The sequence below is a fragment of the Chiloscyllium plagiosum genome, chromosome 34 (assembly GCF_004010195.1).
Source record: "Chiloscyllium plagiosum isolate BGI_BamShark_2017 chromosome 34, ASM401019v2, whole genome shotgun sequence".
In the NCBI taxonomy this organism is placed as follows: domain Eukaryota; kingdom Metazoa; phylum Chordata; class Chondrichthyes; order Orectolobiformes; family Hemiscylliidae; genus Chiloscyllium; species Chiloscyllium plagiosum.
The window spans coordinates 27,938,503-27,951,533 of record NC_057743.1 but is presented as its reverse complement, the minus strand read 5'-3'; the positions used below and the strand labels follow the sequence as shown (position 1 = coordinate 27,951,533).

At 44.2% G+C, this 13,031-nt stretch overlaps 1 protein-coding gene across 4 annotated transcripts in view; it reads left to right on the top strand.

Moving 5' to 3' along the window:
- The first annotated feature begins 982 nt into the window (after positions 1 to 982).
- plch2a (phospholipase C, eta 2a) overlaps positions 983 to 13,031 on the top strand; it is a 154,621-nt gene continuing 142,572 nt past the window's right edge. For 2 of the 4 annotated variants that reach the window (XM_043676013.1, XM_043676011.1), the window contains exon 1: positions 1,009 to 1,697. In XM_043676013.1, the coding sequence (XP_043531948.1) occupies positions 1,571 to 1,697 (127 nt within the window). In that variant the 5' untranslated portion in view covers positions 1,009 to 1,570. Of the gene's footprint in view, positions 1,698 to 13,031 lie in introns of all 4 variants that reach the window. The other 2 variants (XM_043676014.1, XM_043676012.1) reach the window with 2 other exon arrangements.

Sequence of the window (13,031 nt, the reverse complement as noted above, 5' to 3'; positions counted from 1 at the left end):
ATTTCTTTGTAAGGAAAGAAGGTTTGGTGCATAATGGTATTGTTTCAGGGTGTTGAATGGCGCATTATTACTGGGAGATTTTATACCATTATTATAATGTATTAAAGGACTTTTAAAATATTTGTTTCTGGAATGTGAGCATTGCTGGCATGGGCAGAGTTTTATATCCGCCTATAATTGCCTTTGAGAAGATAATATGGTGTGTCGTTACCAGCAATTACTCCAGGGGTTTGTAATGGAGTATTGTTATATATTCTAGAAAGGAATATTGTAAGGAACTATTACGGGATATCTCAGGTAGGTTTTGTTAAAAGGCACTGGAAAAATATTTTGTAGGGGTGTCACTTCAGGGTGTATATATTTTGGCAATTATAGGATATTGTAGCATATTATTGTGGGTTATTCTTATAAGGTCTTTAGTATTATTGGCAATTATGTACCTGTGTCCAAATATAGTCATGGAGAATTGATGAAAGCAGCCAGTGTGAAGGGGATTGTGTAAAGGTGGCACGCTTTGAACCTGGCATCAAAGGTATTGCAATTCGATCTCTGTGTTGCCTGATGCCCAGGAAGTGAATATCTTTTCAGTTTAAAATATTAAACAGCAACACTGTGAGCATGCCCGGGTGTTTGAAAGCTGCGCTGAGGAGTAACCGATGTGGGGGTGAGAGGGGGGCATGCCGGATGTTGCTAGGGAGGACGGAGCTGTACAGGGGCTGTGTCAGTATAGACTGTTGTGTCCCTGGAGGATTAGATCAGGGATTACCTTTGTTTGCTTCTTGTTAACTGCAGGCAGAAGGCGAAGGGGCCAAGCTCCAAGGATTCTATCCATTGACACAGTCCCGTGTCAATGGACTGGGAGAAGCCCTGGCTGCTCTGAAACCATATGGTTCATAGAGTGGAGCTGCCTTTGATTTAAAATGGTCCTGATTGGGATTGGGGATCTTAGAGAACGGATAATCCCAGCTCTTTCCTTCTGGCCTGACAAGGGTCAAGCTGCTGCTGTATAGAAGCCCTCGCCTGTGTGTGAGTTGACAGATTTGGATTACAGGCTGAAGCCGATTTGGTCTCTATTGGGACGTGTCAATGCAGCTAGCATCTGTATTATCAGCACAAGCCCCAGAGGAAAGCTCGTGTGATCTGAGAGATTCCCTGACACACCGGTCCGGTCACACTGCATTCTCCAACCAGGCTTTTGTAAGGAGAGCGGCAGCCCCAGAGAGCTCCCTCTGACACTCAGCTAGGAGGCTCCTGCAAGAAGACTGCCATTTTGTTGGAGAGGGTGAGGGAGACGCAGATTGGGAAGAACTCAAGGTGGTCCCCTTCTGCCTGCGATGAAGCTGGATGATATGGCTAATGGTGAGCACCGATTGACAAGGCTGTAACAGAGGATCAATGGGCTGTCACTCCTAAAGGAGGCGCTATGCCGGAGGCATTTCAGGATTGCAGGCTGGGATCACTGATGCAGATCAAGATCACAGGGAAGAGAATGTTTGGTGATTTTTGCATCTGATTTTCGACATTAAATCCTGAGGGAGGAATCGATGAGATCTCTCAGACGGTGGTGACGATGAGCTACGTCAAGTCCCATCGCTTGGTCACTCGACATCAATCCTCCATTTCCCGCCTCGCTGAGGACTTCTTCTGGATTGGAGGCAGCATTGTGACACCGGCCACGTGGAGGTTGGGACAGTTTGGTAGGTTGGATGGAGTCACACTCAATTGCTCACATGTTCATTTTTAAAGGAGGAGAAAGGAAGAAAGAGAGAGAGAGAGACAGACAGACAGACAGAGGGAAAGACCTGCAATGCTACAGCATTGGTCACATCATCAGGACTTTCTGAAGGGTCTTAATAATCAATGGAGTAATTTTGAAATGTAGTCATTGTCGTACTGCAGGAAGCATGTCAGCTAATTTGTGCACAGCAAGCTCCCAGAAACAACAGTGTAATAGTGACCAGATGATCTGTTCCTGTGATTTTTGTAAAAATTCATTTGTGGGATATGGGTATTGCTAGCTGGCTAGCATTTATTGCCCTTCCCTAGTTGCCCTTGGGAAAGTGGAGGTAAGCTGCCTATTTGAACCGCCATATCCTCCTGCCCTTAGGGAGGGAATTCCAGGATTTTGACTCAGTGACAGTGAAGGAACAGAGATATATTTCCAAGTGAGGATGATGAGTGGCTTGGAGGGGAACATGAAAGTGGTGGTGATCCCATATATTTGCTACATTTGTCCTTCTAGATGGGTTGTGGGTGTGGAAGTTGCTGAATGAGGATCTTATTGGTTAAGAAATGAATATGGTCCAGGACACTGAGATAATTTCACTGCTGGTCTTCAAATTACGTCCACCCAAGAAGGCGATTCCATCGTAGTGTCAAAAAATGGCATCTCTGTCAATGCAGCACCCCTCAATACTGCACTGGAGGTGCCTGCTTAGATTCAAGTGTCTGGAGAAATGATGAAATAGAGCGAGCTGAAGTCGCAGAGGGTTTAAAATAATCAGTCTGGAATAATAATGAAGTGATTACTGTCCAGGATACCAGAGTGCAGTGCTGGAGGGAGACCGTTCCCTTCACCCATTCCTGTCTCTCCCTGACCAATTCTAATTTTTATAGCAGTCCTCATGCGGTGCAAACTAAACTCTCACATAAAGTCGGTCTTCACTAATAGTCCTGCCAAATCACTTTCATATGAGGTAACATATGGATTTCGGAGCTAAGCCAGCAAGATACGTGATGGCCCCCAAATGAATCATTTAATTACACAGGCAGGAACTTAATCCTTCTGCTAATGGCTGTTGTAATCAGTTTGACCAGCCTATGAGGCTGTTCACATTTTTGTCGAAAAAAAACCAGACTGTATGCAAATTATATTCTTTGCTATTACATTCACTTTGTGTGTATGTGTGCTCCCTCTGCCTGTATAAGTGAGTGTGTGTGTGCATATGCATGTACGTGTGCATGTTCTCCCCCACATGTATAAAAGTGTGTGTGTGCTCCCTCTGCATGTATAAGTGTGAGTGCATGTGTGCGTGTGTGCTCTCTCTGCATTTATAAGTGTGTGTGTATGTGCGTGTGTGTGCTCTTCCTCTATATGTATAAATGTGTGTGTGTGTGTGCGTGCTCTCCCTCTACATGTATAAACATGTGTGTGCGTGTGTGTGTGCACGTGCGTGCATGTTTGTGCTCTCCCTCTGCATAAATAAATGCGTGCATGTGTGTACTCTCGCTCTGCATGTATAAATATGTGTGCATGGGTGTGTGTGCTCTCCCTCTGCATGTATAACTCGGTGTGTGTGTGTGTGTGTGCGTGCTCTCCCTCTACATGTATAAATATGTGTGTGTGTGTATACGTGCTCTTGCTCTGCATGTATAAAGGTGTGTGTACACGCGCACGCGTACATGTGTGTGTTTGGGTGTGTGCGCACGTGCGTGCGTGTGTGGGTATGCGTGTTCCCGCTCTGCATGTATTAAACTGTGAGTGTGTGTGTCTCTGCCGCTCACTGGGGAGAATCTTCTGGCCCCTAGAGGCTGCAAATGTCTGAAGGTGAGAAAGGCACTTCATGAGGCAGGGAGGTAATGTCTCCAATTTCCACTGTATGCTAACCTGCACCAGAATCAAATTCTGGTCAACCTTCCAGCCTGATACTCTTAAATGACCAATTAACCACCACGTAAAGGTCTCATCCTACTGGGATTAACCCAGCTGAAAATGGTGGCCATTAATGCCCTTGGTGCCTTTAGAGAGAGAGGTGGGCACCCCTGTGGATACACCGCTTTATCTCCCTCTCCAACTCCATCCTGCTTTCCCTGCACCTCTATCCTGCCCTCACCTTTGATGGTTTGTATTGCCCTGAAAAGGCGTTGCTTGTAAATACTAATTGGATACCCGGGTATTTTTACTAGGGCGAGTGACTAGTTACAAAAACAAAAACGGGCCTGTTTCTGTGTCGTGTGCACAACAGGTCAACCTTGGCTGGATTCCCTTGATCAAAGGACATCAGTGCCCAACTGAGAAACTGGTCACTGGGCAGCAGTGTATCCAATCCTCTGACACACTCTCCTATTTCTGGTGATCCATCTTCTCTCAGACAATTACAATGATATTCTCACTCCTATTTGTTTCACTTCTTCCTCCCCCGTTTCTGTCCTAATGCTCTGCCTCTTGCTTGCAGTCAGTCACCATCTCTCTCTTGCCCAATGTCTGAGGCTTAGTCTTTGGAACTCTCTGTACATAAGGATCCCCACTATAATGCCAAAAGATTGGGAGAGCAGCAGAAGAGAGAACAACTATATCTTCTGCCACTTTAACTAAAGAAGAAATAGCTTTAAAATGTAACCCTGTTGTCAGGTGGGGAATGTGGCAGCCAATGTCTGTACAATACGCTCCCCAAAACAACAATAAGGTAAACTCATGGATGGGTGTAAAATTCTTAAAGGTTTGACAGAGTTGACTTTGGGAAACAGTTTCCACTAACTGGAAAATTCAGGGGCATTCGAGATGAGGAAGTTGGCCATTTTGGACAGAATGAGGAGAGATTTCTTCAGCCTTCAGGGTGCGAATCTCTGCAATTCTATTCTGCAGATGCTTAGTCTTTCAGTATTAGATGGTTAGATGGTTAGATGCTGAGGCAACTGAGGGATATAAGGTAAGGATGAGAAGATGGACTTGATGTCAAGGTTCAGCCAACACTTTATTAAATGACAGGGCAGGTCTCCTGCTGCTATTTCGTACCTTCTTGAAGGACCACATGATCTGTTTGCAGTGGTTGGTCGAGGGGTAATTATCAAAAAAAAATCAACAAGGGGATATCTGCCCTGTTGTTCTTCGAACACTGCCATGGGATTATTGATATCCATCTCAGAGACGAAAATGTGTCGCTGGAAAAGCGCAGCAGGTCAGGCAGCATCCAAGGAACAGGAGAATCGACGTTTCGGGCATAAGCCCTTCTTGAGAGCCTTGGCTTACTGTCAGTCCAAATAGGTGGCATGGTGGCTCAGTGGTTAGCACTGCTGCCTCACAGCACCAGGGTCCCAGGTTCAATTCCAGCCTTGGACAACTGTCTGTGTGGAGTTTGCACATTCTCCCCATGTCTGCGTGGGTTTCCTCCGGGTGCTCCGGTTTCCTCCCACAATCCAAACATGTGCAGGTCAGGTGAATTGGCCATGCTAAATTGCCCATACTGTTAGGGAAATGGGTCTGGGTGGGTTACTCTTTGGGGGGTCGAACTGGGCTGAAGGGCCTGTTTCCACACTGTAGGGAATCTAATCTAATCTAACAGTGCCACACTGTGTCAGTGGTACATTGGAGTGTTACCTCAACTTAATTGCTCAAGTCTTCTGAGTAGGAGTTGAACACACAATTTTCTGGCAGTCCAGTCACTGAGCTATAGCTGATACCAGATGACTAGGCTGCAGCTTCATATGAATCCATTTAGTACGGAGCTTTGTTGAGGGTGGTTGAGGTAGTTCTGCAGCAGCGCTGCTCTTTAATTTTCCATGACCATCCTCTTCATGCCTTACTTAAAATTAAAAGGAAAACACAGCATGGAATCCATGCCTTACTGTCTCACAGATCTGACCAAAATGCACATGGCCCTTCCTCCTCTTGCTTCGTCTCAGCCTATTCTTTTGTCCCTCAGGTATCTTGGTCAGGCAGCATCTAAGGAGTAGGAGAATCGATGTTTCGAGCATAAGCTCTTTATTGAGAATGAGTCTCATTCTTGAGACTTTTGTCTGTGCTTTTCCAGCACCACACTCTTTGACTTTCATCTCCAGCATCTGCAGTCCTCACTTTTTCCCACATGTATCTGTTTAGCTTCCTTTAAATTGGACTTTCACTATGTGCTTCAAGTGCTCCATCTGGTCAAATGATTTCTTTTGCCTTGCATTTGTTAGTGTCCACCTTCATTGTTATCCTGAGGCTGAGATTTCCACGCAACGGGCTGGCCTAGATTTTCATAACGTTGGAGGGCCTCTCTGCTGTGGCAAAAATAGCAAGATTACGCTTAAAAAACCCCAGCATTTCCCATCCTTGCAGCCAGGTTGTAGATCACACATTGAGCTGATCATATGAATCTGCAGCCGTTACCATTCAAGTTGGCTCTTGGTAGCCCAAGCATGTGAAACGCAAAGTATGCACAGTGCAACTGAGAAGAGTAGGTATGAGCTGTATGTATTTCTTTGGATAGTCAGGATTCCCCTTTGGATCAGTAAGATACCCCTATGGTAGGGTAGGTCAGGTGCCCTTCGGAAATGTGAATTGTAAGCACAAATGTGGATACAAAGTGCATCAATGTATTAACTATCACATTCAGTGGAACTGCATTCAAAAATAACCCCAGAAGCCACTGTCAAGTGGACTGTCCAAAATGTCAAGAGGAACTGTCAATTGACAATGGGAGCTTCCAAGCCCTGAAGGCATTTAATAGTCCTGCTCTTTAAATCTTTCAAAAAGAATCTGGATTGTTAAAAAAAATTGCCATTTCTCTCTGTTCCTATAAACCTGAAAGTTTCCATTGCTGAATTAATGCCGCATGATTGATTTCACAACCTTCCATTATTGCTGTCGATAGTCGTCATGATTTGGAGATGCCGGTGTTGAACTGAGGTGTACAAAGTTAAAAATGCTGTGTGATTTTTAACTTCCATTATTGCAGTAGGATGCTTGCATTTCACAGTTTATTTGACAGCTACAGTGGCTCCATGAATTCCACTGCTTGTTGTTGTTAATGAATGTGGTCTTTGAATGAAATGTTAGTTGCTGTAAGCCTTTTTGTAACTGAAAGATTGTAAATGTAGCAAATGCATCAAGATTTCTTTTCGATACAATAAAATCTGAAGTGAAGACCGTAAGGTCGGCAGATGCTGGAAGCCAGACTCAATAAATGTGAAAGTAGAAAAGCACACCAGGTCAGGCAGTATCCGAGGAGCTGGAGAGTCGATGCTTTATGGCGAAATGAAGGGTTTCAGACCGAAATGCTGACTTTCCTGCTCCTCGGATGCTGTCAAATCTGAATTAGATTTTGTTTTATAAAACGTCACATTATGTTAGTTTTGCACGGGTCCATGTTGGATAAATAATTAATACATTGGCTTGTTAAGTGTGAAAGCAAAGGGTGGTGGATGGTAGACTTCAGGTGAAAACCTCTTCACCTACCATATCAAATCCTTCAGGATTTTGAATGGGTCCATTAGGTCACCCCCTCAGTCTCCTCCTTCCCAGAGACAACAGGTCCAGCCTCTTCAGTCATCCCTTTGATGACCAATTTGACATCGGAATAGCTCCGGTGTCTCTGACCCTATACCTGCTGTCCCATGGCGCTGTATCAATGCTTGAATACATTGTGTAATTGTCCTACAAAAGGACTTTTATTTTCACCCACCGAGTTCCCCCTTAGTGAGCAGTCTTAAGGCTGTTGCAATCACTCGCTTTATCATTGATGTCGCATTGACCCATCCCAGATTCACTAAACTCAGCCTGTTTCACCTCCTTTGTAAATCCCGCTGCACGCACATTCCTCTTGGCTGTACCACCTCCTCCAGTCTCAAATTCTTCCTCACACTCGTTAATCACTCCCAGTTGCTGGGATTTCTGCCCTCTCTCTGTCTTCTGATGCTCCTGCCCCATCTCTATCAGTTCCTCACTGACACTCCTTCCCTCCATGCTTCCAAAACCTGCCCTTTTGATTGCTTGTAGCAATCTCATTGAACTCTGCAGGGCATCTATTCACCCGGTGTGAGATTGTAATGTTCATTTGACATTGCCTTTCTCTGGTCGTGTCTCAGCCCATTTTCTCCTGGACCCTCTGACAGCCTTCAGAATCACTTTAACATTGATCTTATCTGAAACTCTGCTGCCTGTATCTAAGTTTGCACAGAGTTTCTATTCACTCACCATCCCCCTACTCACTGGCTCTTGCTCTGGTGGCACCTCGATTTTAAAATGCATCCTTGTTTTTCAAACATCTCCATGCCTGTGTCTTCTCTCCATCACTGTAATCTCTTTCAGCCCACACCTGTCTGAGATCTCTGAGCCATTGGTTTTGGAAAGAGCTCACTGTGGAGTTCATAATCCCAGGCCTCCTCCACCTCAAATAAAACATTAAAATGAGTTAATTTCCAGGCATAGAATCCAACTTTAATGAGTCCCGATGTTAATTATTAACATAACCGAACATTGAGATGCTAAAATTTAATTTGAGAGCAATTTGTACCATCCAAATTTACTCTTTAATTATTCACTTGGTGTTGGCTGAGCTGAGCAACATTAAGCATTGACGCATGTGGGTATACAGTACAGAAACTTTATGCAGATATGCTTGTGTGTGACTCTGAGTGCGTGAGTATGTGAGGGAGAGAGTTGCTCAGTAGAAGCGACCTGAAATCCAACATCTCCCTCTGTTAATTCAGTGAATTGCACAAGTTAAGGTAACACAGGTGGTGCCATAAATACATTGGTGTTTTTCCATTCCAGAGACATCCCCAGCCCCTTTACCTTCATTTTCCACAGTGCCTTTCAGACCGTCTCCTTGGCAACACACTTTCAAAAATAAAATTCTGTTTCTCTACCTTTGTACTTTCCAGCCCATTGAAATAGGTTGCTCTCAGAATGTCCTGGTATCACTGCATCCTGAATCTCTTTTCAATCAGCGATCCACAAGGCATTTCTTAAAAACAGGGAAATGAAACGTGGGCGCTTCCAACGTTGAAAGTGCCCTGACACCAGTCAATGTAGTTGTTTTCACAAAGAGCTGTGCTGTTGGTTCTTACATGTAGATCTGACAGGGTTATTAGCATTGTACAACATGAATGTATTGATCTGTGTTGGGTAAATTAGTTCATCAATGACCGTCTTATAGTACAGTCCTGTTCAAAGCACTGTGACCAGAAATATAGCTCCCTCTCCCGAAACCCAATGCATGTAAAATAATTCAGTCTATATTTAATAATTAGTTATCTCTGTAAAGTAATCATGACTGTACATACAATCTTTGCAGCTGCTTCCCACATACACAGGGACGTGACACAGACAAATTACACACTCAAGCATGAACATTATACAAACACAAATGTTACTCATACAACAGGATAACACTGATATTGTTACGCCTCAGTGAGGTGGCACATTGGAAATCAACCCCACGATTCATGAAATCATCACGAAACTTAAAGGTTTTAAAACGTATACAGTAGCAAAATTATCTATCTCACAGACCCAACTGGACAGAAAGCATGGACTAGGTTCCTATACTGAAGAAGAATTACTATTTATTACAAATAGATTCAAGCTCTTGGTCAACAATTATAAATTTTCAACATATAAGTCAACATACTAGTTAAAACTCAACTCCCCATCAGTTTCTGAACATCCGCCCACCCGACACACACATACAGACATATGTGGGAATTAAACATGTGTGATGATCATGGGAAAAGACCAGGAAGGCAGTTCACTGGTCCCTGGTGATGAGGTTTGTTGAGATGGTCCTTTTGGTTTGTCTCGATGTGCTACTCCTCTCTTTCACCTGCTTGCAGAAGGTTAAAGGCAGCTGGTTCAGACTTACAAAGTCTCTGGTTTACTAGTTAAGAGCCACCTCTCTTCAGGCTTGAGGTGGTTTTTACTGCAGAGAAAAGAGACAGCTGCGGCCTTTGCAGAGATCTGATGGCTTTTCTCAAACAGTCACAGACCCGAGCTGTTCAGTTGCTTAGAGCCAATCACATCACTGTTGGCAGGCATTGATAACTGGTCATTAGTCCTAGAGACCAATCAACTACGTGTTGCTGGCTCCATTCGTACACAGCCCTTTGTTCCAGCTCATCTGCAAATGTCCCCCCTTCTCACTCCTTCCTCGTCCTTCTACCCCATGCCCCCTCCAATGCTTGAGCACACAGCTGTATAAACAACACTTGCAATGAGTGTCAGGTAACTTGATTTTAAAAAGTGCAGCAATTCTTCAACAAATCTTTGTTCTTGAACCAGTTCATTTTCCATTTCATTTCACAACAAAATACTCAAAATTAAATATATGGTCTTTATGATATGGATGTTGTTGACTTGTTCAGACACACATACAAGCAAATATTACAGTACAAATGCATGCAGCACAGAGACAAACACTGCACATGAATTCACATGCAATTTATGAATATTTCTTTCTCTCATCCAAAGAGATACAGGCTTACAGAGAGAGGCACACACATTCCACCCTGTCCTCTGTCTCAAGCATCTCTCTGACATTTGCAGCTTTGCCATTGTTGAAAGACCTTCGGTGTGTGTTATGTCAAAATGTTCTGATCAATACTTGTGTGCAGATTTTGATTAAACTTCCCTGAACTATTGGGCTAGCAATCATTAAGCTGTGTAATGCCAAGTTGACTGATAACTGTTAACCCCCAGTATCTACTGGGTTGGCAGCCAAACCTACTCCCTAGGCCATACCAGATCTATTCTGGTACACCCTGCCTCTGTACCAACTGTGATAAATGGCTTATGCCCAAAACGTCGACTCTCCTGCTCCTCGGATGCTGCCTGACCGGCTGTGCTTTTCCAGCACCACACTCTCGACTCTGATCTTCAGCATCTGCAGTCCTCATTTTCTCCAACTTTGTCTGATATATATTCAGCTGGGAATGTTGTCTGTAATATAGGACTTCTTTAACTGCTGCAATCCACGTGGTGAAGGTGATCCCACAGTGTAGTTAGAGAATGGAAGGACTTTGGGTCAGTGGCTATATGCGATGACCACAGGCTAACTCAGGAGTCCCAGCAGCCTCTCCATTGCTTGGCCCAGCGAGGCCTCCACCCTGTGAGAGCACTCTGCAGTCACCTCGATGATCCCATGAGGACTGACTGGCCCTCTGACTTAGCCACAAGACTTTAAAGGCAAATAATGCAACAAAAGATTAAAAAGAACAAAACCTTTTGATGTTCGAGCTCATCAAACCATCATGGAAAAGAAACCCATTGATGGCAGAGGGGAACTGTGGTATTCAGGATGCTATTGATTACACTGGGGAACTTAAATAAATAGATCGATCCAAATAACAAACAACCTCGATCCTGAACTCAGCTCCACAGGGACCACTGCAATAAAATAGTCATCACTGATCAGTCAATGATAACTTTGGGTTAAAGGCTGTTTTTAATGCACTGGTTGGCCAGGGGCATTTTTGGGTGATAGGTTGGTTTAAGACTTCAGCTAAATGTCAGTTTCTTAACCCAAATTCCCAGCACAGGGTGTTTGAGTGATTTTATCTGTTCCTTCTCTGCCCACTTGGACAACAAGCCTGCGAGTACCCTGCACCTCCCCCACCTCTGGTTGCCACCAATCCCACCTCCACCCCCCCAACCCCCGACCCACCTTGCTCTGAGTAGCTCATTGGGAATGAACTGGAGGGAAGCTGTATCGCATGCTGACCTTTGACCCCCATCGCACAGGTGATTGATTTGATTGAAAATACACTGGCTGTAAGGCTGACAGAAGCACTTCCAATAATACTTTTGAAAAGAAATTTGGATAAGTACTTGTAAAGAATACGTGTGCTGGAGGCAGCAGGGAGTAATAATTCTTTAAGAGGCTTTCAGTCATATGCAGCTTTAAAAAGGGCCATTTATTCTGTTACGAAGACACTTCATATTTAATGTGATTATGGACATGAGGTTGAAGGATTGTGGAATTGCCTGGATTGTGTTTTTTTTAAAAGGTCAGTAAAAAGATCCATTGGAATTATTTTTAGAAAGCATTCCTTTGAAACCATGTGGTCCAGATAATTGGCTGTTTGACCAGTTGCCTGTTTTGCAGAGCTGTTTTCTAGTTGTTCTGTATGAACGGTGTTTGTGGGCAAGGAGTTTGAGTTTGGAGGAAAGCCAGCAACAGAACAAGATGTTCAGCTCATGTTTCCCAGAGACAATGTGTGTGTTTAGTGACTTGACCACACGTGCAAGAACACCAGATTGATAGACTTTAGAACTTTCTACACCTTGTGCCTTTTCTGCCTTAAAGCTTAACCATCATTGGCCACATGATTGGTTACATTGAGACTTGGATAAGTACTTTTTAAATTTGAGTTGTGATTAGTGAGGCCTGGGTTAATGGTGGAGCACTTTTCCTGAGGATGGGGGATTTCAAGGCAAGGGGGCACATCTTTAAGATGAGAGGAGAGAGATTTAAACAAGGCAGAAGGGGTAATTTCTTTACACAGGGTGGTTCGTGTGTGGAATGAACTTCCTGAGGAAGTGGTGGATGTGGGCACAGTCACAACGTTTAAAAGACACTTAGATAAATACATGAATAGGAAAGGTTTAGAGAGATAAGGGCCAGGAGCAGGCAGGAGGGATTCGTTCAGTTTGGAATTATGTTTGGCATGGACTGGTAGGACCGAAGGGTCTATTCTGTATGACTCCATGACTCTAATTCAATTCTGTTGTCAAAGCATAACCCCCCCCCCCCCCCCGCCCCCACGCTAGTCTGTAAATGTATAAGTGTCTATCCACTTAAGGAAGAAAGGGTAACTAGGGAGAGAATAGGGCCCCTCAAAGATCAGGAGAATCGACGTTTCGGGCAGCCCGAAACGTCGATTCTCCTGTTCCCTGGATGCTGCCTGACCTGCTGCGCTTTTCCAGCAACACATTTTCAGCTCTGATCTCCAGCATCTGCAGACCTCACTTTCTCCCCTCAAAGATCAGCAAGGCAGCCTTTGTGTGGAGCCACAGAAAATGGGGGAGATACCAAATGAGTATTTTGCATCAGTATTTACTGTGGAAAAGGATATGGATGATATATACTGTAGGGAAATAGATGGTGACATCTTGCAAAATGTCCAGATTTCAGAGGAGGAAGTGCTGGATGTCTTGAAACCAGTAAAGGTGGATAAATCCCCAGGACCTGATCAGATGTACCCGAGAACTCTGTGGGAGGCTAGAGAAGTGATTGTTGGGCCTCTTGCTGAGATATTTGTATCATCGATAGTCACCGGTGAGGTGCCAGAAGACTGGAGGTTGGCTAACGTGGTGCCACTGTTTAAGAAAG